We start from the raw sequence: 25,134 nt of genomic DNA, 5'->3' as shown, positions 1-25,134 counted from the left end.
TAGCAACCACCACTTGTACCCTATCTCACAGGAAGTGCAATATCCAAGGACAATCAAGACTGAAAGAAGTCTTTTACTGGTGCTTTTCTGGCAAAATATCTTTTTAACGGAAGGCTTTGCTGGTAAAGGTCTGTATTAAATGGAATACGAATAGTTAATTTTCCTGCCATTACATAATGATGGGTGTTTTTTTTTCCTGCAGCAGCAGGTTTAAAGGTTGCTTCAGTTAATTGTAAATTCTACTAGAAATACATTTCACATCGGTTCTCAGGGTTGATCCCCGTAATTTACAGTCTAAGAGATTTACAGCATTATTTTAAACTGAGGAAATGGAGACTCTTTTGTTTTTTTATAACTGTATTGAAGCATTAGAAAACCAGAATTCAATAGCTTGAAAAGTAAACCTAATGAGATGCATCAAAATTATTCTATCTGTAGAAATACCAGTTATATTGTACAGGGCATTTCGTAATTCCTTGTAACTCTGCTTTGCCATCTGTACAATTCTATGTTAAAGGTCACATTGTATGTAATACAATATGGAAAGGAAAATAGCTATACAGTACTTTCTGGGTCTGCAGAACATATACATCTAACTACAATTATACATAGGTATTTATCAACAACAAAGACTAACATTTTTGCATCCTGTACATTCATTTATGGTATTTAATACAGTACATAGTGCAGTATAAAGAAAAAAATAATTGCTCAATTTTACAGAAGATGCGTACATAAAACACACTATTTTTAGATTTCTTGTTTTTTTCAAAGTAGAGCAGGTATGTGGAAATTGTATTATTAAAAAGAATGAAAGCACCTTACTATTTTAGCACGTCTAGCCTTTGAGAAAAAAAATATCAGTGCACAGAGGTGTTCCAAAGCACATTGCAATGGGTGTTTGAGCTATGTTTCTTCACCATGTAAACAGTACCTGGAAGACAAGAGGGTATTTTTCACAGGACACTGGTGCTTCAGGGCCTTCTGCTGAACACACACCAAGAACTACTGCACACACAAATGATAGGTCCCTTAAAGCTTCCTGTGGAAAATCGGACAGTGCCCAGCTCTAATTTCTCCTCACCTTGGCAACCTGCATGTTAGCGAGCAGGGCTGATGAGCCCCTCTGCTGTCTTTGTGCAGCCCAGGGCTGTTTTCACCCGGGGTGTTTCTGCCCGGGAGGAGAATTCACTGACCACTCCGTGAGGCTAGCGCATATCTGGTGAGGCAGACAGTGCCCTAGCCAGTGGGGAAAATGAGGCCTTATTACTTCCACACTATATCTGATTTTAGTTTATCTGTTGGCTGGAAACTTTAAACTCCTAAATGTACCAAAGAACTTTAACTAGGTACTTTGCCAGCAGCATTTAAGCAAGAACAATCAAGGTCTATACGGCCATGCGTTTCACAACCAGTGCGTTCTTTCAAAATTTTATGTTCATTCAGAAAGCATTGATAGTCCCCAAAAGACTGATCGTCTGTCATCTCTTTATTTACCCTTGTGATGGGACGTGAAAATAAATCAGGATACACAAATAGCCAAGACATCACACAAGATATAAGTTTGTCTGGCTACCTGGTCAAACTACTTATATAAATATTTAACTAAAAATCAAGATAAATAATAGCCTAACCAGTTTTCATTGTATTTAAGACAAACAAGTTATGTCAATACATAACGATTAAAGTAGCATCGTATGATACATTTGTACTGTGATAGATGCGTGACTGGTCTCTTGCACTATTAACAGTCTCAATGGTGATGCAGAGGCTACACAACCTGCAAATGAAAGTCACACACAGGATTGCGTTAAAGAACTGTTAACATCAAAATAAGAAATAAAAACAGAGGTACATCCCAAACACAGCAAAAAAACTACAAATATATCTAATAATGTAAAATCACTCTGGAATGCAAAACATTGCACAGCAAAAGCTTATAATTTTTGTGTCTGCTATTTTGCATTAGGGCCAATTAAATGTGAAAATATTGAATAAGAAACTTTTAGTTTTATTACCAAACTCTATTTAAAACAATCACTTTTTACAACTGAACATTTGAACAAGTAAATGCTATTTTTCCCATATTTATTTTATGCACATACTGTACATAAGTATTTCATTTATTAACATAAACAGATTTTCAAACTTGGTAGCACCTTCATACTTCATACAACAGAGACAAAGATGATTCTATGTTGTTTCTTAGTCAGTGGTGTTCTAATAAAAGCAAACCCTCTCTTCAGGGGACTCTTCCCCTGTCTTAAGCATTTAAACATTGTGACAGGAACAGAAACTGCATGCACAGTAACAACAGGAAGCTATTCTGAAATAAGATATTAGGATATTCTTGTAGTGAAAGAGGTCTTCTTTATCATTGATTAGTTTACTTCAACATTTAGGAATTCATTTTGAAAGTGCACAACTTAATACCAAACGTTTACAAAAAGAAGTAGACATGATGTTTGGGAACAACATTACAAATCGGCGCAATTATTGATTGACGTATGGTAGGTAGTCATTTAAGAAGGCAAATGATTAAAGCCAGGTGGAGTAAGTACTGACAAGAGCAAATTGTTTCATGTAATGCTGTTTGCAACACTGCAGAGACCTTTACTTTGGCTCTTCATATTGGTGGCTTCGCAGATTACATGTCACAGTTGTTTAAAGTACAACTGTGACAGTTGTTGTTTAAAGTTGCCTTAAAGTAGTGTTTCATTATAGTTGTTTATATTTGCAAGAGCATTAGCTTCTCAAATTGGAATTCGCTCATATGACCCTTGTGCAAAAGATGTGCTTTTTAAACTGCTGTGATCAGCTTTTCACCAATGGCTTATCCCTAGGGAAGGAGGAAGTGGATTCCAAGTCATTTCAGTTTTTGATCCCTTACTATGAGAAAACCTCAAATTTAAAAGCTAAGCAAGATAAGGGTCCATCTCCACCAGCTGGGCATACTCTGACTGTCTAGTGAACCATTCAAACAGTGAGTAAAAAAATATCAAGGTAAATGGAGTGATTAAAATTTGATTGATGTGCGTAAGAGTAGCTGCTTTTGAATTGTTACTTTTTGCCTTTCTACCGCCCTGTTGAACTGATGCCACCTCTCTTAACCCATCAACAGTCGAGAAATTGAGAAGGTTCAATTACCAGCGTAGCTGAAGAGCTGTACAGCATCCCTAAGAGACAGCGCACACCCCAGACTTAGGTGGAGGCTCTAGGATGGACTCTCTCCTTAAGTCATTGGGCAGCTTTCCACCTTCCCCCCAAACATTGAGCTCTCCAAACACGCCAGTCTCTATCATCTCCTCCTGCCAGGGTATAGAGATGTTCCCCGAGGCAAACTCGTCGAAGAACTCCTTGTCGTTGTCCTCAAGGGTGACCCCCTTCACCGTGGAGAACGCTCCCACGTCCTGGATGTCCTTTGCATAGACGGTTTTCGAATCCGGAACAAAGGGGGGCGGCAGGATACCTGGGAAAAAAAGGGGGAGGGGGGGGGAGGAATGGTGAAATTTCCCCGGAAGGACACACCGCCCGGAAGAGAAGAGAGCTTTGTCTAATCCGGGAAGAGCAGGTTGTTGGCAAGTTCGGAATAGCTGGTCCTAATGTAGTATCGTGTGTGAAGCCCAGAGAGATCGTTAGATGAAGAGGCTGTGTGCTGTGACACCTTTTAACCACCATGACTACTAATGACTGGGCCTAGATCAACAATGATCAGCACAATGTGAGCTAAGGGAATGCACCTCTGTTTTCATTTTCATGTTCTGATGCAGTATATGCCATTGTGAAACATCAGGGATATATCTCACTTTTTTCCTGAGTGTTTCTTACCCTGCAGTGAGATGTCCTATCACATCACAGTTTCACACACAATTAAAATCGACCATTTCAAGGAAATCAGTCGGTGGTGACCTGATTCATTTTTTCCCACTTCTAATGTTTCGCCATTCATCCTAAGTGGTGTTATTAGGTGAATTAGACCCAACGAAAAATGAGTGGTCCGTCTAGAGGGGTATGTCTTCTCTAACATTCTGCGATGTAAATCGGAGTGTATCAAATAATCTATTTTTCTTTATTGTGCTGAACCAAATAATCTTATTCTTTATTAAAGTACCTGCTTCCAGTTTCCTCCAGTTAATGCTGTTGAAGAAAGGGTGCGCTCTGAGCTCATCGCAGTTCCCATTCTTCAACCCTAGACGGTTCTCCACCTCCTTCGCCAGAAGCCCCTCGCAAAACGCTTTGGCCTCCTCGCTGAACTTCTCTGTGTAGACCACAGGGTCGTTCAAGATTCGCTTTTTGACCTCTTTGTTTTCAACCTGCAGCATTCAAAACAAAGCTCTGCGTCACTGTCCTGTGCTGTGTGAAGGCAGAGGTCAAACGTGAGGGAACCATCCAATCAGGTTCGTTGTCAACATTCCTTAAGTAGCCTGATTAATGTAAAATCTAATGAAATTTCAGCCTATGTGATGATCAGTTATTTTAATTCACATGACATCAGATAAGTGCTCTTTCTGTTGCAACTTCATGAGTGATGTAATACCCAACACATACCACAGGGTGGCAGAGAATTTGTGCTCCTCACTGAAACCCAATTGATTTCTCACAAGCAGAGAGCTCCACTTAGCTGTTTAGAAAATATCAGGCCAGATATCATTTGTCCAGCTTCTGCTTGGAGCTCTGAGTACATTCATCATTTCAGCTACTTTAACACGAAACACAGCATTGTCTGTAGGCTTACAAGTGAAGGCTTTTATGTTTAAATTCGGAATCGTACAACCCAATATCAGACACAAATGCAGATAGAAAAAACTAACTCTGGACCCTGGTGCTAGGACTGCTGAGCTCGAAATGCACACACAAACTAAATCAAGTAAACATAAAGGTTAAGCACAGATTTTAGTCAGTATAGGCAATGGGCGACTTATTCAGAGTTCATGATCTGCCCTATAGCCTGGTGCTTTACCAGTGCAAATCCTAACTGTGGAGCCGCCACAGAGTGACAGAGCATTGCTGTCAGGTAAGGACAGGGTGCAGGTCTCTGGTGGTGGTGGAGGGGAGTTATGGGATATACAGTATATGGATACTTTTACTCAGTGTAACATATAGGAGATCAAAGGCCCAGCTGTTTTTAGGCTTTGTGAAAGGCTTGAGCAGAAATGTAAGCTGTTTTAAGCCATTTATCTTTTTTGTAAGCAGAAACAGAAACTAGTCCCGTCAGTGTGCCCAGTTAGAAATGGATAAGCTATTTTTTTACTTCTAATGACACAGCATTTTCCAGTAAAGCTGTGTTTTTTTTCCTTTAACAGCTAAAAAATAAAAAATCTTTTACAGTGGAACAACTAAAGTTGCCCAGGGGCCCAGTTATTTTTTAATCACATTGCTGAATGAAAAGTTGGATAAAAGCTCCAAATCGCCTCATAGATGATATCAAATGGCCACTGTGCCTTATGGCAGGGAACACAAATGCAAAAATGACACATTTTTAAATATATATATAATCAATAAATATTTTTTAATTTGCTGCATCATTTTTTAAACCTTTTTATCTGGCAGTTTGGACGTTATGCGTCACAGTCGTGACGCAATGCACTGTGGAAAAGGTCTGAACGTGTCTCCTGTTTGTACTGCCTTTGTTAGCACAGCACAAGGAGTTCTGAAGCCTTGTGAAGGTTAATACAGTTGTACTAGCGTGCCCACAGGTTGTGTGGAGCGGACGGAGCGCGTGATGGGAATCAGAAGGGTAGAAGAAGAAAGGGGAGCGTGCAGGAAAACTGTGATAAGCTTCTCAGAGCATGCAAAGCACAATCTGTACTTCCCAGCTTTGCGGCATTGAGCTCTTATTTCAGCAGCGCAGGAAGGCAGCTCACTAGGGTGGATTTTTTTAATAGAGAAATTGAGCCTTCTATATCTAAACAGGCATCATATCCTAAAGTCAAAAAATGTTTTCCTCAAAAAATACTATCTTAAAGAAGGAGCAAGTTACAGTATTCTTCTTTCTGCCTTGTTCTTCCAAATGTTCGGGAAAAGGGTATCCTAATGATCTGAAATTGCAGATGTTTCTTTTCTTTGTTTTCCAATCTGTACGCCCCCGGGGGAGGGGTGAGAGAAGGCTGGGATGTTGACGGGGCTGGGGAAACAGTATAACAGCAGAGAGAGAGAACCTTTTCTCCTCGGGTTCGAAACGGACCCTTGGCAGCAACCATTTCATACAGCGTCACTCCCAGGGTGAAGTAATCGACTGAGTAATCGTACTCCTCGCCCTTCAGCAGCTCGGGAGCCATGAACCCTGCAGGAGCAGGAAGACATCGTTAACCTCGTCAACCTCACTCCGGCAGCGGGGAACATCAGTGCTGCTCATCTTGCCCGTGTCTTTCCGTTACAAACTAGCCTGGACCTCAAACTTGAACTTTTGAACCAAAAAACGACATTTGATTTCTAAGTCTGTTTATTATGTCATTAAGATCTGCCTTGGACCGACTATCAGAGAACAGTCAGGCCCTTAAGCACCTATATTGTATAATCCTGAAAAGAGTCCATAGTCACAGGACATTTGTACCCTAAAATAAGAAAGTCCCTGACATCACACACCAGTTTCTTGAGGTCTCCTTCTCAAGAACGATTTTCTGTAGTGGTCATTGTTTGCCATGCTACCTGCCTGTAATACAGTTACTGAAAAGACTTTTCGAACTGACTACAGTATGTGTGATGGAGAATCAATATGGGAGAAGCACATGCACTGACTTATGTAGATCACTGACACATGTCTCACTCTGAGTTCATTTCCTGCCATTCAGTTTTGACAAATCATGATCATAGGTGTTGGAGCAGTAAGTTAGAATGTTAATATGAACAGGACCTATGGACAGCGGGCTGGAGCACATCATACTGTACGTACACAATCGATCACAATGAAAAAGCTTACTGAGTGCTCTCCACAGGAAATGAAAGTACTTAAACAAACCAATACATTATCACAGAGAGCGCTGGAGAGCTAAGTCTTCTGTCTGACACAGCATGATATTGTCTCTCTCTAACTCTACACTGGAGGGAAAACTCTCTCACTAGCTGAAGGGTATGATTAATCCTCATGCAAGACAAGCCTTCAGTCCAAAGATGTCCAAACAGGTGACCACATCTGCACCTTCACTAAGTTGCCTCATCGTGTGACTAACACCAACTCAGGGGCTAGAGTGAAAGCATTAAAACACATTTAACTTCAGAGTTACTGATTATTACCTCCAACCAGTGGAGGTGAAATGGACTAACTCTGGAACTTTTAAGGCCTCAGAAACAAGGTCATCTTTGGACTTTTCTAAAATAAGTTTGAAATCTGACCTGACTCTAAAGGGTTTAGTCGGAAGAACGAAGAACAGATTTACCTGGAGTTCCAGCATAACCTTTAATTTTTGTTTGGTCGTCTTTCAGCTCCACAGCAAGACCAAGGTCAGAGATACGCACGTTACCTGGAAACCAGATTTCAATGAGTAGAGTTGCTGAAACAGCGTTAAGTCTAATGTAAACCCTCTGTCAGATTCCTCTCTATCAGGTTAAGTGTGCTAGATACAGTATTAAAGCACATAGATTAGTGAACAAACAGGTCCTACATCACCATATCATAAGCAAAGGAATGGCAACATTGATATATTACAATCAGAAGAACATAGAACATAACAGATAAGAAAGGTTACAAATGAGAGGAGGTCATTCAGGCCATCTAGCCTGTTTAGTACTTAGTAGTTAATGGGCACAAGGGTCTTATAGAAGCCAGGGTTTGGGGATCAACAACATTGTTTTTAATACAAAACTTTTCCACAGGTATTTAATTAAGCTCCACAACAGACACTTGCAAACTTTGAGTCAGCTGTGCTGTGATAATTCAGAATGGTACTGTACTAGTACTAATACAGGCCACAATAACAGAACGCTCCAACACCCACGGTATCCCACCATCCTGACCTTCAGGGGGCGCCAGACATTGCTGGGGTATTTACAAATTCTCGGGTAAAGTTATTCTCAAAACTTCTAAAGGCTTTTTTTCTGGGTTTGGTCCTTTGCACAAACTGGAGGACAGCCGGAGAGGCTTTGCAGATAAAAGAGAGCAGATATTACCTGACTTCCTTCCTGAGACCACAGGCCTCGAGAGCAGTGGATCAATGTGCTCGTGGTTTCTGTTTGAATCTTACCGTCGTTGTCCAGGAGCACGTTCTCTGGCTTGAGATCTCTGTAAATGATCCTCTTCTGGTGGAGATGCTCCATTCCACAGATAATCTGCGCTGTGTAGAAGCAGGCTCGGAGCTCCTCAAACCCTGGGTTGTTCTCGTCAACATTGTAAATGTGGTACCTGGTGTGGAGAGGGTTTTATCTGAGCGGATTAAACAGCACGCAAGCACCATTCATAGGAGCATAAGGCATGTTAAGAAACGACAGGAGTTGCTGCAGCCTGTCTAGCTGGTTTGATTGCTAACAGTTAATTCACCTGAGCCTCTCATCTAGCCTCTTCCTGAAGTTTGGGGGTCACCCTGAGCACACGGTTGGGGAAGCCTGTTCCAGACTCCCACAACCCTTAGTGTAAAGACCCACCTCCTGTTCCCAGTTTTAAATGCACTTCCCCTTAACTATTATTTGTGTCTTCAGGTTTGTATTGTATTGTTTTCTGCAGAAGAGATCAATATCATCTGAACCTTTTTGTGCAAGACGGTCTAGCAAAGATCCCAATGTCTTCTCTGTTCAGAACTCTAAAGCTTCAGTTCTTCTACCCTGTCAGGGATGGGCATTCCTTTAATTTCATGATTGTATCTTGTTGCCCTTATCTAGACTGATTCCAGAGCAGCAAAGTCTTTTTTTGTAGTGCAGTGAAATTTTTAAAAATTTAAATTAAGTAATAATGGTGCATTGTGCTCTTTTTACGTAAAAGCCCTTAATTTAAATTCAGTTCATTTACCTGTATATGCTTACTTTGTATTTGCTTTTTGAATTGCTTACTTGCATTATCTAGAAGACTAAGATAATTAGTTAAATTAACAATCTTTATCAGAGGTAGCTTCTTCAACCTTGGTGGTTCACTTAAGCAGCTTTCCTCAAACGAGCCCAAAACCAAGTCCAGTTAGAAAAGTTTCCAGGTGCCTTCTTTGATATTGCTAAAAGGGATTTTGAACAAGAAGTAGTCCTTAGGTAAGTGACACTACTTCATTGAGCAGGTTGCCTTGAATTTGAACACCAAGTAACCTGTTTGCTTGAAAGCAAACTGCATTGCTGTTTAAAACACAGCTTCTCTGCTTAAAGCAATTCAAATCCATGGGCAATAAAATTAAATTACTCAAGTGTAACTTTCAGTCTGGTGTTAGATGCTGTATTCAAGTCATGGTGAACCGAACAGCAGAGCTAGAGTGGCTTATTGTACAGTAGGTATTTCACTACAGAGCTGGGATCCTGTGTTTCCAGAAGACACAGAGGTAAGGGATGTACTAGTCTGCTCAGACAGAAACAATGTCTTGCTAGGTGGTGGAGCAGAGATTAAAATGCAATATTTGAGTACCCTATTTTGACTGGAAGACAACCCCTTTGAGGCTGTTCCTAATAAAGTGACATAGCTGCCGAGAGGAAAGCACTGCTAATCTGTACAAAGTAGTCAAGCCCCAGTGGCCCAGGAACCTGTGTGCTGGGCTGCTACATGACAGATGCTTTCCCCTGCTTCAGGTACTGATGGTTGAAGAACGTGCCCACCAGAAGGCCTGCCTCACGTGATGCAGTAGCACCACCTTTGAGATGGATTTTACCTCAAGTCTCCTCCGTTCATGATGGTCATGACCAGGCAGAGGTCTGTCTTGGTTTGGAAGGCGTAGGCCAGAGAGACGATGAAGCGGCTGTGTACTCTGGCCAGGATCCTCTTCTCCACCATTGCACCCTGCAAGAGCCCACAGCAGGCATGAGGGTGACAGGGCTGCACCGCGGTGGATCTGCTGGGTGTGCGTTTGCAGCCTCCGTCACAATATTGTTATACACAGCGTGGTAACCATCATCCTCAAGTGCTTTACACTGAGTTAGAGTCATTCGTGATAACAACTGCCATAGTGTTACCTGGTCATGCCAGGCACACCCTGTCTCAAGATTTAACATGGTTCTCCCGCAGGTCATACAGCTCTTCCATCTCTGCTGTCCTCCCCAGCCAAAGACTTCACTATGAGACTTCACACTAGCCCTGGACTTCAAGCTTCCTGAACTCTGCCTGATCCACTGCCTGACTGAAAGAAACAATAGGTTTGTTTATATAGCCCCAGGCCTGGAAATTAAAACTAGCTCCACAAACACTCCAGAACTGCAGAAGAACACGAGAAGCGCATATACAAATGAGAGGGAGTGTCGGTCTCTCCAGCTTCCTTTCTTGAAAAAAAGCTAACGTGATCTGAGTCTTCCTCAGCTGAACTTCCTCAGCCACATGGTGTTTGAAGTAGACTCCCACAGCCCATAGTATAATGGAGTGCCTCCTGCTTTCAGTGTTAAATGCATTTTTGTATCTGATGTCCTCTGGTCCATTTAAAACAAAACTAAGATATACATGAGCAACCAAAGACATTCTCAGTAGGATTCATGGACACTCATTTAAACATGCAACATGACAATCCCCACTAATCTGTCTAGAGGTGACATTCCAGAGAAGGTTACAGCAGTGTCTCTTAATCACTTCTATGGGCTCCTTATTACATTCTCTCTGATCCAGTTACACCACTTCCAGCAAAATGTTGATGAATAGGTAGCGAGAGGAATTTCCATAGATAAGAGATAAAAGGACTCATTTAAAATCTAACTGAAGCTTTTAGGTGTATCTTAATTTTTGGATGTAAAATATTTTTTAACGACTTTGTTTAACACAAAATGAACAATGCTGGATGTCCACCTGGCCTATCAATCTTTCAATCAATGAATCAATCAACCAACCAAACAACCAATCTTATATAGCACCCTTAAATCTTAGCACTTTCAATCCAGAGCATTCTCAAGGTACTATGTGTAAATTAGAAATTAAAGTACTTAAAGTAATGAAAAGGCTAGTTTTGAGACAAGATTTAAAGGCATCAGCAGTGGGTCTGTTTTTAATATTGTCAGGAACAGTTTTCCAAAGAACAAAAAGGTTTGGTGCCCTAATAGAAAATGTGAAGTCCTGTGAACACTGAGGAAGCATGCAGGACTTTTAACAGCACTATAACATTAGTACTGTCAATCCAAAAGAACGATTAATTAAATCATTTACAAAACTGTAGTGCAGAGCCAATATTAAAAGCACAAGAGTGATATAATAGCCCTCAGTTTAACCATAATGGAATTTTAGTAGTAATACTGACAAGATAGAGTATTCTTAATTGTTAGTCATTCCACAAGAAAGAGCTACATACTCCAATTCTCAACAAATAACCAAAGCCTGTCCAAAAAAGGCTACAGAAATATGATTTCTGCATTGACGTGGGCAAGAAACGTAATGAAGTGCGGCTCATCTTATATGCGAACTGCTTTGATGCCCTGTGGAATGGGATTATTCTTATTATACATGCCTTTCCAGGATGGGAGGAGAGCAGAAATTATGAACCAAACAAAAGCATTAAATGCATGAGCTACTCAAATACAGAATCTTGTTCCTTAACCAAATTAAAGGGCAAAGGATAATCCATTCGGAGAAAATCCTATTTTCCATTTGATAGTACATTGTTAAAAGAAGACGGAGGCACAGTTGATGTTGATAATGCCGAAAAAAACAAGGAACTGTACTCGTGGGATGGAGACTCTGGCAAACAAATGATTTTGTAATTAATTGCTCTATGAGGTCAGCACATCCCCATACACTGCAGGCCCAGGTAAGCAGTTTCCCTATAGAGTGGAAAAAAAAACATGACTGAAGTTAACAATTAAGTTCCTGTAAAAGCATGTGAAAATAAATGCAGACACCGGACAACAGACAGAAGACATGAAGTGCTTAATTCCTATGAAGAGAAATACAAACCGTTAGGCCATATCCTAATTATGATATATATCCCGGGACCCGTTTTTCGACAAAGGAAGTCACTTACTTCATAGCCTTTCCTTTTCTTGAGCCGTTTCTTGCTCAGCTTCTTGCAGGCGTAAAGTTTCCCCGTGGCCCTCATCTGGGTGGCGGACACTTCCCCAAACCCTCCTTTGCCCAGGATCCTGAAGTCCAGGAACCAGTCCTCGCCGATGGGCTGAGCCTCCAGCCACTTCCACTGCAGGAACCTCTTGAGGTACATGGTCTCCAGGTAGTTTGTGAAAGGAAGGTCTCTGAGGAAAGCCAGGGTGCCCTCCAGGCTCTCCACAAAGAGGTCGTCCTTGGCCATTTGGTGTTCCTCCTTCACCTTGCTGATGGTCGAGCCCTGCAGGAAAGAGCAGAACTGCTTGGCATCCGACTCCATGTACCGGGAAATGATCTTGGAGGCCTTCTGCACGCGGTCCTTGTCCTCGGCCGTGTCATATTCCTCTATGTCCTTCCAGAGCTTGGAGGCAGGCTTGTACTGGGGCACGGTCTCCAGGTACTCCTGGAAGAGGCGCTTGCCGATCGGCTGCTGGCAGCAGATGCTGTCAAACTCCAGGTCGAGCTGGTCCTTCAGGTCCTCGCACTGGGTGATGTGGGGCAGCTTGAGCTTGGCACGGTACTTCTTGTCCCGGTTGGCCGCCGCGTTGCTGCTGCCGTCGAAGCTGGCGCGGGCCGAGATGTAGGCCGAGTTGGCCACCACCGTTTCCAGACCCCCTATGTCCATCGCGGGGAGCTCTCTGCTGCGCTGGGCTGTGTCCGCTCTGCCTCAACACCCGCGCATGGGAGCCCGGCACTGGGCGAAGCGCAGAGGGAGAGGGGACTCTCTCTCCGGAGCTGACAAGAACTACCCTCAGGGGGCCCCCGGAGGCCCTCGATCAGCCCCTTAAAGGTCCGTCAGTCCAGACAAATTCTCATTAATAAGGAAAAGGAAGCACCGGGATCCCAGCCCCTCATCACTCCCTAAACCTGGATCGTACTGTATGTCTACCCACTCAAGAGCGCTAATCCAGTCCCTGCGAACATATTATAGAGAGGTTTAGCAACAGGGTGAGCGAATGACAGACAGAAAAGATATCCCTGAGTCAACATGTTTCTAAAGTCTCAATCCACTTAGTGTATAATACCTCCTATAATAACTGCTAATTATTCCTCTCCAAGCACATGCCTTCGTCTGCTCCTCCCGTTATCAGAACAGGAAGGGTCTGCAGGCGTAGATCTGAGATCTCGCCATGCTACAATACAGAAGGTTTCTTTCATTTATACAGTTGTCTGATCCAGAGCCGGACAATCTGTTCCCTTTGTAGCCATACCCAATAAAATAATGCCGATTGGTCGTATTAAATTATATCTGGGAATGGCCAACATCAAACTTAAAAAAAAAATGTAAGTAGTAACATTTTTCATACAAGACACATCAGTTTTAATTTAACATAAACACACATTTTTATTCCTTTTTCGTGGACCATTTGTAATTAATTTGACATTTTTACTAAAATAGGGCAAGAACACAACAATTAATCAAAGTATTATGTTCTTGCTCAGTACACAAATTAAAAAAAACAAGAACTGAATATTGGAACCAATAACATTTGTTGTGTTAGTAAGCAATGTGTAATCATATCACTAGGTCACATTTTGACAAAAAAAATTGGGTACTTTTTTAAGTGTATATGTCTGTGACCAAAATTATAGCTCCAAGGGGCTGAGTTATTCTAGTTTTGTACTGTGTATTATCTAACCCACTTCAGTCCTCATACTGGTGAAAACTATAGGAGTTTGAGGGCACATCTGAGGCAGGAGATAAGAACATTTCTGATTTAAAGTGTGTAGAGCAGAAGAAAACATCACATTAAATGTTGTGGAAATGTCCTACATACTTTTAATAACTCCACCAAATATAGAATTAACAAATGTACAACTTTATATGCATTTAGATATGCTGTTTGTTTTTTAAATCTCAGAGTAGGTCAGATATCTTTTCTGAAACAATGATAGATCGTTCCTGCTGCATGGGTCTTCTCTAGTCTCCATTCTGACAGTATCTTCACAATTCACTGGTTCACTTCAATCACTCTGTAGAGCAGTGGTTCCCAGTCCCGGGCCTGGTGACCCACACGCCAGCTGGTTTGTGTTCCAGCCGAGCCCTCAGTTACACAAACAAACACAATCCAAAACCTTCATGCCATAAGAACAAAAACTGGTTGTGCCCAGCTCTTAAACAGGTTGCAGCTTAACCATTGTGTTTTATAAGTGAAATGAAAACCCCCTGACTTGTGACTAGAAACCAAAACGCAAATATTCAGTTGAAGCAACTTCTTAGATCCAGTGAGGCTTCAGTGATCTGATGAAGGAGGGAGGGAATGAAAACCGGCAGGTGTGAGTGGTACCAGGTCCAGCATCTTGATGCCAGGCTGATCAGATACATGAGCCATTCCCAAAGGCCCAGCTTGCAATAAAATATGGATGTCACCGCAAGTTTTCCAACTCAATACTGAGCCGTCCCAAGCTGTGTATTTGAGAAACCGATTCTACAGAGATCTCTTGTTTCAATGTTGCAGCGTGAAATTTTGGGTACTTTTTTCAGTGTATATGTCCTCCCATTGGGAAGGTTGTGCTCACAAAACTAACTGCAAACTTTTGTTGTGCGTAAATCAAGCAGTGAATTGAGTGGCAGCTCAGGGAATGTATAAGGGCGCCCAAGGTGGTATGGCTCTTTTGTACTTGATGGTGTGTGTGTGGGAGATAAAAATCTGACTGTGCGTCAACACTGTTGGTTACTTGATGTTTGCCTACTCACCTTTTGCCCTTCAGAAAGTGTATAAAAGTCCAGCTCAACAAATAAAATAACCCCTGTGGGTTCAGTTTAGCATCTAGCGCAATTCCTCTCCCTTGGACTTGTGAAACGTAATTTTTTTATTAAAAATGGCAACTTTGAAAGAAAAGCGGACCTGTGGCCAGCGATGTGAAGATTTTGGGCACTTCATCTGGAATTCGGAGAACAAGACTTTCATGGGCAGGACGCCGCTGAGATGGGGTACGTCTGTGTGTCTGCTTGGGCCTCAGGGGCACGACCTTCCATTTGCCTCAGCATTTGGAAACTTTGAAGCTCTCCTTATCTGGACCTCTGTAGAAAAACCTTTTTCAGTGTATTTAAGCAATATTTTCATCATGCTTATAATGAATTTTGCTGCTCGATAAAATTCCCTGAATTGTTCATTCCATACAGACAGGTGAAATTGACCATTTAAGGTTCTTTCAGATATTGCACAGAGATTTTGTGTTACTGCTGTAACTTACAGTGTCACTTACACTTAGCTGTCATTTCACAACTAAAGCCATCAATTAGAGCTTCTTATAGCTGTTTCCTCAGGAAATATCAATCATTTCTGTAAAAATAATATTTAGTCTAACACTAAAACAGACTACAGATAGTTATTATGAGGATTGAATTAATAAAATCTAACAACTATATACTCAAAATCTAAAAATATTTCTGTACTGCTTCACAATTTTATATTTTTTAGTTCACTTTGTGATGCAATATTAGGATGATGATGATGTTTGGTGAAAATCATATAGCAGGCGATTGCAGTTATTGTCTTCAATGTTTCAGATGAGCTAATAAATGCAACCATAACTATTGTGGTCAGTTCCTGTCAGAAATTCTCCAATGTGGTTTTTGTTCAGATTATCCCTGGCTCACGGGAGCAACATAGTAGAGTGGACAGGTTTCTGAACTCATGACTGGTGGGCTGTGGGTTCATGTCCCTGCTGTGGTACCTGGAGAGAGGTACTTTACCTCCAGTCTAGCTGTATAAGTGGGGACCAGCACTGCTAGGACTTGGACTGCTTGTGATGGATTGGTGTCCCATTTGGGGAAGGAGCCATGCGCTCTCTGTTTGCTTAACAGAGAGAATCCTAGACATCAGGACAAGCTCTGCACTGTAGGACCACTGGGACCCAGAAGGCTCATTTAATACTTGCTGTGTATTGGGGTTCATGTAATCAGTCCCATATTCATATTCTTCTCTCACATGATAGTTTACAAAATGAAAAGCTGAGGGAAATGGCAATTATATTCAACATGGAGGTAGGTTAGTCGGTGGCTTTACTGTTTACATTACATTTACATCAGTATGTAAATCTAGTTATGTAAAATCTGACTTACAAAATGATTTGTGGGACACTATTGTGACTAGGCATTTCTGGATGATTTTCCCTTGCGCTGCACTCAATCACTGTATAAACCACCTCAAAACCATTATACTATACCTAACCAACATATCTCGTTACTGTTAGAAATAACAAGGCAGATTGTTGATGTATGTCATTTCATTCAAAGTTCAGTTGCAGCCATTATACCATTTTGCTCTTTGCACTCTTTAATGATCTGTTTGTATAGTTTTTACACAGGATGTCACAGAAAAACAATGCACTAACATTTCGAAGTCCATGAGGGCATTTTGTAGGAGATACTAAAAATCCCATTTTACCACCTTACCAAATAACCTAGCACTTGGAATACCTTGTAAAGAGACTAGACACTGCTGGGTATGAGGTCAAAAAAAGAAGTGGATCCTAAATATACTCTTTTTTCAACTGTAATTGGCTGAGCTGTAGCCCATACCGTGAAAAACAGAGCTCCCATTCCATTCTGGTTATTTTTCAAGAACACTTGAAAGCTGAAACACGAGTAAATGTGTGGCCGTAATGACCTTACAGTGCCCTTCCTTTCCCAAGAACCTGCCGCTATCTCTTTCGAAAGTATTTACAAATTGTGGAGTTTACGCTGAGATAAGTGATAGTTTCCAGGATCTGCTTGAAATTTTCTGTTTGCCCTGGTTGTACTACTATCGGTCGAGCCTCAATTAATTCGGTCTCTCACTTTTCACCACTCGAAGTTGTCTCTGTGCGGATTCTACACAAGCTGTTTCTGCAACAAAATATTTACATTTAATCCCTTTTTTACCCACTCACTGGAGTTACCTAAATACAGTCATTAAGTTAACTGAAAATCACTACCGAGTAACAAAAGAAACTGTATGCATTTCGAAGCATAAAATTAATGGAACTTAGATTTTGATTAAATGTATTTGGCATCATTTTTGATCAATTGATCAATAATGACTGACTGCAATATGCTCAAATGCCTTAGGAGCACAAAGACTAAATTTTGATTGGGCTCAGATGTTGAGGTGATCTACTCTGTTGAACACAAAGCCTGGTGCGAAAGCAAGGGAGAAAAACAGACAAATGAACCAATAAGTCCTGTTCATCAAGAGAACCTGAGATTTCCCTACTTGGATTTTCCTGGAATTTCACGTCTTGCCCTTTCTGGACAAGGTTCTAGTAGAATATCACACATCTTCATGCGGCTTTATTACAAGAGGTGAATAATATACACTTTTGTCATGGGTGCCGTACCATGCAGAACAGAGCCCTGTTGGACATCTGTGGGCCAATCTGGGATGAAACCACTGAACAGGCACAGGCTAGTGCAGATCTTTGAGAAGAATGGGACAGAATCCCACAAGTTACCATTTGAAACCTGGTGCAAAGCAGGCGTCACAGATGCACAATTTATTCCTATTGTTCCTTTGGTGTATATATATATAGTATATTTTTTTCAAACAAAAGAGCCTCTTCAAGTGTAGTTTGCAAGGGACTATTGTCTTCTAAGTTCCTTTCCTGTTTTTTGCAAGGTGGATATATTAAAAGTCTGACCTAAAAATCGCAGAAAAAGCAACCCATTTGTAAAACAGCCGTTGAAAACAGCAGCAACACTTCACACTCATGGAAGGTGCTCTAGCCACAAATGTGATCTCAGAAGACACAACAAGACATTCTTTGAATAATTCGTCTGTGCACCCTCTGCAGAGGACAGCTACATGTGAGCTCTTAAGTCTGTCTCTTAGGAAAACAGCTGTAAAACAACCGATGCTAATTTATAATAAGTGTTTTTAGAGTCAGCAAAAATTCCATAATTGCTTATTGAGCTGGTGTTGAATTTACAAGAAGAGGTCAGTAACCATCATAAATGAGAACGAGAGCCTACATTGGTTCATCTTGATTAGTGCACAGCTCAAGGATTCAAGATTTGTGTAATGTGCAGTTATACACACATTATCATTTCACCAACTGCTTAATCATTTGCCGTCCAATAACTCTGACAATCAGTTTTGGAACAAACAATATAATCAAACCATCCTCTCCTAGTTTGTATTATGGAAACATTTCAAAGACTCACTTAGGCTATAGCACAAAAACATCACATGGGAACAGGATCAGAAGGGTAGATATAAGCATTTTATTGCTAACGAGTGCTTTTCTCCCATTGCAGTCTACATTAGCCTTTACTATGTGGCGTTCTATATTGTGATGACGGCCCTGTTTTCCCTCGCCATCTACGTTATGATGTCGACGATGAATCCCTATACTCCAACATATCAGGACCGGTTAAAATCGCCAGGTAAGGAAGCCAAAGACCTCAAGAATTCCCTGCATGGGGGTTTGCACAAACCCATCACGAGGAATAATAATAACGTGTCACGATGTTAGTCAGGTTGGGGCAAATCAGAGTGAGTGATTTTTGCAGCTCGGGTAACACCTCCAAAGAGAGACTTCAAAATTCTGTTTTGATTGAACAGACAAAATCATTATACCTGACAATTCTCAGTGCCAGTGTCACGACTGACAGTTATAGTCTTGCAGGTTCTGCAGTGTAACAAAAAGGGCAGGGCACTATATAATTGCTTAACATGGGGCACAGATCCTACAAGCAACCAATGCTAACTTTATCTTGCGAAATGCAAGTCAGACACACTGGAGTTTAAATTCACATCAAACTTAAGAAATACAATAAGAGAATTACACAGTATAGTCTCAAGGAATCTGAATTGTCAAAATACTTTATTATTTTATTATTGGGATATATTGGAAGGGTTTTGCAATTAATAGAAGGATTTCTGAAGCAATCTGCAAGACTGGAAAATAGCACGAAATATCAAACCTTTCTGACAATGAACAGAAACCAATCACGTGAAATAAGTTTTGTCCTAGTTAAGGAAAATGATAAATAAATCAATTTCTAATATCGTCTCAAGGGAAATTCTCATTCAGCATTCAAATTATGTATCCAGTCTGCCTCAGTGATATGTATTTCTACTATTGTCTAAATTAACGTTTACACAAGCAACCTAGTACCTTATTGACATTCTATATAGAGCATCATTGCCTTAGGCTCAACATCTGCTCATGCAAAAATACACTGAGCAATTGTCCTTTCTCAGAAATGGCAGTCTCCATTTGTTTTGTTTCGTGCAACCTGACTTGAAGATGTGATTACAAAGAAAATGTAAAAACCAAGCTGAAACCTTGCATTGCTGGTGTTCCAGCCACTTGCTCTGGATCATGCATAATGTATAATCTGGTCCATTCATTTTCCTGTCCTCAGGAGTGATGATCTGGCCAGATGTCTATGGTGATGAGGACTTGGAGATCTACTACAACATGTCTGACAAGAGCAGCTGGACGAAAATGGCTGAGATTCTTAAGGAGTTTCTGAAACGTAAGTTTCTACAAAATATAATAAATTTACTGCCCATGAAATCAGGACACTTCAGACAAATTCTGTATTAATCAACACAGGGTGAAATACAATCATGTGAAACTCACTGCTGTTCACAGCTGCTTGATAACTGAAAATCAGGAAATTCCATATCAGGCTATAAGCAATCAGCTAAATACAGTGTCATGTGTGGACAATGAAGTATGAAATGAATTGCTTGTTCTCTTCCTTTGTAGCCTATAACGAGACTGTTCAGTACCATCAAAGTAAGCAGTGTGAGAAAGGCAAGTACAACAAGCAGGACACATTTGGGCCCCACCACACCAAGACCTCCTGTGTCTTCACTCAGGAGATGCTGGGAAATTGCTCCGGAATATCCGATCCTACTTTTGGGTACCCAGATGGGAAACCATGCTTCATTATCAAAATGAACAGGGTACGTTTTCACTCAAAACCCAGATTAGACATTTACAGAGTCACATTAGCAGTTCCAAAGTGCTCAGCTAGAAACTCTGAATACTCCAATTGCAAAGATGCTGAAGGTATTTGCCATACGCAAAAGGAATTGTTTTAATCTCATAAGTGCAAGGAAAGGTATTTCTAGAAAAATATTTTTTTTCCTTTTTTACATTTATCCGGGAAAGAAAAAAAGTAGAACACGCCATGTTGCGAGTAAGCTTTTCAATGTGATTAAATGAAGGAATGCTTATATGAAACCTTTCCTGATTTGTGCCAATAATAATTTAATTTTCCTTTTTTATTGCAAGATCATTAATTTTCTGCCTGGCGAAGGAGTTGCTCCTTATGTCAACTGCACTGTGCTGGTAAGTGCACAACTATGAGATCAATATTGTTGAGAAGTACTGAATACAGAAAACACATTCCAAAAGCAAAGCACCAGAGATTTATTTCATTTCTGATCTGCAGTAAAAGATCGCTCAAGTGAAAAAAAAGTGATTTTTGTACAATGGCGTATTGTTGACATGATTCATTGTTAAGAAAACTTTGAAAAATCATTCAGGCAAATATTTAACCCCCTAATTTGAAAAAAAAAACAAGGAAATAGTATCACAAGTAATTGAGCACAGGCTACGAAATGGTTCCTAGAATTTTTTGGGCTGTTCACTTGTAACTCCAATTCACAACACATCAAGGATCTGATTCACTTCATCACAACGCATCCAGGATGCAACACCTAATTGACTTTGACAGTAGTGATGAACAACTCACTACTCAGGACATTGACCCTTCACTTACAAGTCACACTCAATAACATTCTCCAGTAGCTGAAGGCATCCACAGTTCTTTGTATATATATTCACCCCTGCCAATATCACAGTTTGACCAATTACAAGGTGTCCAACCTTTCAATGAATTTATCCAAATTTGTTTTGAACTTCATGTAATGACCAACTTGAACACTTATATGTGAAGGAGGTTAAATATCAGCTATAGCTACAAATATGACATGCAAACTGAAATTGGCCGATTGCGCAAGTCCCAAGTCAGGACTTGACAGAGGCACTTTTGGCAGCAATTACTGCTGTCAGTATTTCTTCATTCTTCTGGCTGAACTGCTCCAGTTCTGACCAGTTCACTGGGAGTGGTTGATGGACTGCAATCCCCAAGCCACACTGTATTCTGTCTGTTGGATTTGTGTCAGGACTTTGATGGGAGCGCTCAGAAACATCCACTCTGTTCCCGTTGGAGCAGTACAGCTGCCTTTAGACTTGTACTTCAAGTCATTAGCATACCAATATGGGAATTTCCAACCCAGTATTGGAGTCCTGGGGGATTCAAGCAGGTTTTCTTTCTTTGGGATTCACCAGTATTTTGGGATATCCATTTGCCCCTCAATCTTCCCAGGCCCTGCTGACATGATTAAGAAACCAGCCTGCTTGACAGCTGGGGTGTGCTGAATCTCAGCTGGCCATTAATCCTACTGCCACACATATGCGGTATTTCTCACAGGAGCTGAAAATGGAGCCCTATTCAATGAAGGTACCTTTCTTGCCACTCAGCCCCAGAGGACCAGGATATTGTCAACATATCAACAGCAACTCCCATCCTCAGGCACAGAACTTGGCAAATCTTCCAAAGCCGCTGTTGACATCTCTAACCGGTCTTCTCCTTGCCTGGCTCTTTGGACCTGATCTCGGTCTTATTTTTGTGGCTTCATTTCACTTTTTAGTGACCGTCTGCAGTGGCACGCAGGCCATGCAGACAAGACAGACGTGCACAAAAACGTGCTCACATGCATCCAGAATCCTGCATCCTTGCCACACGACTTTCTCACCATGTGAGAAAAAGGAGGAGGGACACAATTAGCAACAATCAAAACTGCACATGATCCTCATCCAGTTTAAACGTAATAAGCATGTCTTACCTGTAATATCCTTTTTTTCGTGTTGTTGGCATTACAGACCTCCTCTTGCTTCAGGTTTAAACAGTAACCAGCAAATCTGTAATTGGTTGGACCTGAACAAGTTGGAGGACCATTGTGTTTAACTGTGCATCCTAGCCAACACCAGCTTCCAATCACTGAAACTATAGGAAGTGCATTTAAAACTGAGAACAGCAGGCACTTCTTTACCCAGAGTCTTCTGGGACAATGGAACAAGTTACCCAGCCATGTCGTTGAAGATGATACTTTGGCTGGATGAGTGGATGAGGTCTTTGGAGTGATTAACTATTAGCAGCTATATCAACCTACAACCTACAACTGGCAGCCTGGCAGCAGGTGTGAGCCTGGCCAGTATCTGGATGGGAGACCTCCTGGGAAACTAAGGTTGCTGCTGGGAGAGGTGTTAGTGGGGCCAGCAGGGGGCGCTCACCCTGCAGTCTGTGTGGGTCCTAATGCCCCAGTATAGTGATGGGGGCACTATACTGTAAAAAAGGCACCATCCTTCAGATGAGATATAAAACCGAGGTCCTGACACTCCAGGGGTCATTAAAACCCCCTGAGTGCTTCTCGAAAAGAAAAACCCCTCGTCCACAGGTTTCCGTAGTGGTGCACAAATTGTTGAAAATGTCTGCAGGAATCTTAAAAATTGAAAATTGAATACAGGAGCTTTTCAAGTTAACCGCCCAACAAGGCATCTGAACCATCTGCTGCACACACCTGAACAGTAATACAACTGAAGTAAGCTGTCATTCATCACAAAGAGCATTGTTATTCCTTTAACAGGAGGGGAGCCCCAGCAACCTAGATGGAGTGGAGTATTTCCCAACAAACGGCACTTTTGACTTATCCTATTTTCCCTACTATGGCAAATTAGCTCAGGTAAGCTGAAAGACCCAATTCGTTTTAACTAAACAGTAAAACATTAATGAATAATCTCTACTATAACCTATTGCCAAATAGTTAAGAATAAGGTTGCTAATCCTACTGTTCTGTTCATATTTCATTCACACCATGTGGCATCACTAAGATTTCCCGTTAATTTCACTGGGGAATAATCTGTCACCAAAGCACCACCTCCTCTGTAGAGTGGAGCAGGGGATAAGATCAAATCACTCTATTGGCCATATACAATTTCATGTGTTAGGAATTTGTCTTTTCACATACCCCAGCTTGCTCTCCATGAGACACACAGACAGGGAGAGAAGCTTGGGGTCAGAGCGCAGGGTCAGCCATTTATACAGCGCCCCTGGAGTTAAGGGCCTTGCACAGGGGCTCAACAGAGTAGGATTCCTCTGCCAGCCGCGGGATACCAACTGGCAACCCTCCAGCCACAGATCCAGCGCACTGGCCAGTAGACAGGACCCTTACACACTTCGTACACCATTGCCACCTTTTGAAACTGCATACCTAAACCAGGTGTAGAGGCTGAACGAGTGTAGAATGATTTCAACTGCTCAATGACTAAAAGGAAAAACAACACTGGAAAGCCGAGTCTGACTTCCTGCTTCATGCTTCCACAGCCTCACTACAGCAACCCTCTCATAGCCGTGAAGTTCACCAGCATGGAAAGAAACAAGGTGGTGAAGCTCGAGTGCAGGGTGGTGGGGAAGGGCATCTCCTGCGAGAACATCCACGACCCGTACGAGGGCAAGGTGGTCTTCAGCGTGAAGATCAGCACATAGCCGGCAGCGGGCCAGGCTGCCGCAGCCCGGAGGCACGGCGCGGGACCCGACCCCCGGTGCCCCAGGACACAGGCTGCCCCAGCGCTGGTTTGATCAACTGCAGCGAAAGGAAATGATCTAAGTTACGCAGGTTAGCCGCTGTGCTGTGCACGGCCACAGAGCTAGGAACTGAAATTAGATGAAGGCTAAAACTCTTAAGAAGAAAGGCTCTGGTAAACCCATCGCCTTATGCTTATTCTGTCCCAATACATCCAAAGTCTCATTTTCCAAAGGCTGCAGACGGTCTAAACCAAATGGAAACCCCTCCCTTTGTACAGCTCGTTCCCTTTGCTTCCGACTGAAGGAATCAATGCTGTGACAATCGAGGCATATTTCATTCATCCTGACTTTTAATTTATACGCAGATAGTAAGACTAGTAGGTAGAGAAACTCTGTAAACTGGCTAAAATTTAATTTGGGAAAAAAATGCTATCAAACATACCGTGAACATAAGTTGAAAGGAACATAACGAGAGAGGGGAGAAATAATTAACACTATTTGGATGTTGCACAGATCACGACATTAGAAACATGTCATGACCTCCAACGCCCACATTAACCTCATTTGCACGTCTCTATGAATCATTATGGATGTGAGCACAAGGTCTATTGTAGCAGTTATGAAGGGATTATGAAGCCATTATGCGGCAACATTCAAATAAAGCATTACCAAAATAACTTCACTTGGTACGCGAGCTTAAGCAACTCGCAAAAATGTTTGTCAAAAATCTTAAGGTTTTTCTACACTTGAACTCCATAAACAACGAACAGAGCATCTTCTATAAATGTGAATATATTAAAGTGTATTAATTCCACGCTACAAATTTTTATTCCAAAGCAATCTTGGGTAGTGTACATTTTTAAAGCGACCATCTAGAAGCATTCGTATGATAGTCTGTTAAGGTTGAATGCTATTTGCAGGCTCTCAATGTTACCACTTTGCCATAACTTTCCACTTTTTTCCCAGAAAACAATCTGTTCATTTTATATATCTAGTATTTATACTGCATTTAAGATGATAATCAGAATGTTGTAACAATATAATAAACTGATGGATATTATATACTGGTGCAAATAAAAAAACAGGCTTATGTGGTGAAAGAAAACTATGAATATGGCTGTAGCACACTTCGTTACACTAGGTCCTCAGTCCCCTTTTTTAAATAGGTCTTCTGCACAGGATCCCAGAAAGCTTCTCCTACTTTTGTTTTCCCTGGTTTGGTTTTCCTGACAATGTAATACGCATTAATAGAAACGGACTAGAACTCCCCTGAAACATATCAAAACTCAGCCCAATTTAGAATTTGCAGCTAACCTTCCAAGTGACTTTTCTACAACCAGCTTAAGGTTAACAGGTCAGCAAAACACTCAAGTCTGAGTTCCCCACCCAGAGGAAAAGTGCCTGTGTA

General features: G+C 41.4%; 2 protein-coding genes across 2 annotated transcripts; one reads left to right on the top strand and one right to left on the bottom strand.

Annotated features, from left to right (window-relative positions):
- Positions 1-774: 774 nt before the first annotated feature.
- Positions 775-13,066, bottom strand: grk1a (G protein-coupled receptor kinase 1 a). The gene is made up of 7 exons (XM_006639197.3): positions 12,057-13,066; positions 9,774-9,901; positions 8,181-8,338; positions 7,377-7,460; positions 6,159-6,283; positions 4,112-4,313; positions 775-3,469 (listed from the first exon to the last, which is right to left on the bottom strand). Exons 1-7 carry the CDS (start codon positions 12,756-12,758, stop codon positions 3,177-3,179), a joined length of 1,692 nt encoding a protein of 563 aa, XP_006639260.1. The 5' UTR covers positions 12,759-13,066; the 3' UTR covers positions 775-3,176.
- Positions 13,067-14,896: 1,830 nt separating this feature from the next.
- Positions 14,897-25,098, top strand: LOC102692102 (ATPase H+/K+ transporting subunit beta). Its single transcript, XM_015364080.2, has 7 exons — positions 14,897-15,068; positions 18,375-18,503; positions 19,488-19,601; positions 19,838-20,037; positions 20,369-20,425; positions 22,789-22,884; positions 23,526-25,098. The coding sequence occupies exons 1-7, from the start codon at positions 14,957-14,959 to the stop codon at positions 23,685-23,687; spliced, it is 870 nt and encodes a 289-aa protein (XP_015219566.2). The 5' UTR covers positions 14,897-14,956; the 3' UTR covers positions 23,688-25,098.
- Positions 25,099-25,134: the final 36 nt, after the last annotated feature.

This window comes from Lepisosteus oculatus, chromosome 15, assembly GCF_040954835.1.
Source record: "Lepisosteus oculatus isolate fLepOcu1 chromosome 15, fLepOcu1.hap2, whole genome shotgun sequence".
Taxonomy (NCBI): domain Eukaryota; kingdom Metazoa; phylum Chordata; class Actinopteri; order Semionotiformes; family Lepisosteidae; genus Lepisosteus; species Lepisosteus oculatus.
Note: the sequence above shows the minus strand (reverse complement) of the source record. Positions and strands in the feature narration are given on the sequence as shown.

Coding starts and splice junctions, on each gene's coding strand:
- LOC102692102 (XM_015364080.2), top strand. CDS start 14,957: ATGGCAACTTTGAAAGAAAAGCGGACCTGTGGCCAGCGATGTGAAGAT. Junction 19,602..19,837: donor TCTTAAGGAGTTTCTGAAAC/GTAAGTTTCTAC, acceptor CTTCCTTTGTAG/CCTATAACGAGACTGTTCAG. Junction 22,885..23,525: donor ACTATGGCAAATTAGCTCAG/GTAAGCTGAAAG, acceptor ATGCTTCCACAG/CCTCACTACAGCAACCCTCT.
- grk1a (XM_006639197.3), bottom strand. CDS start 12,758: ATGGACATAGGGGGTCTGGAAACGGTGGTGGCCAACTCGGCCTACATC. Junction 7,461..8,180: donor CGTGCTCCTGGACAACGACG/GTAAGATTCAAA, acceptor TCTGGTTTCCAG/GTAACGTGCGTATCTCTGAC. Junction 3,470..4,111: donor CTGGAGGAAACTGGAAGCAG/GTACTTTAATAA, acceptor TTTTTTTCCCAG/GTATCCTGCCGCCCCCCTTT.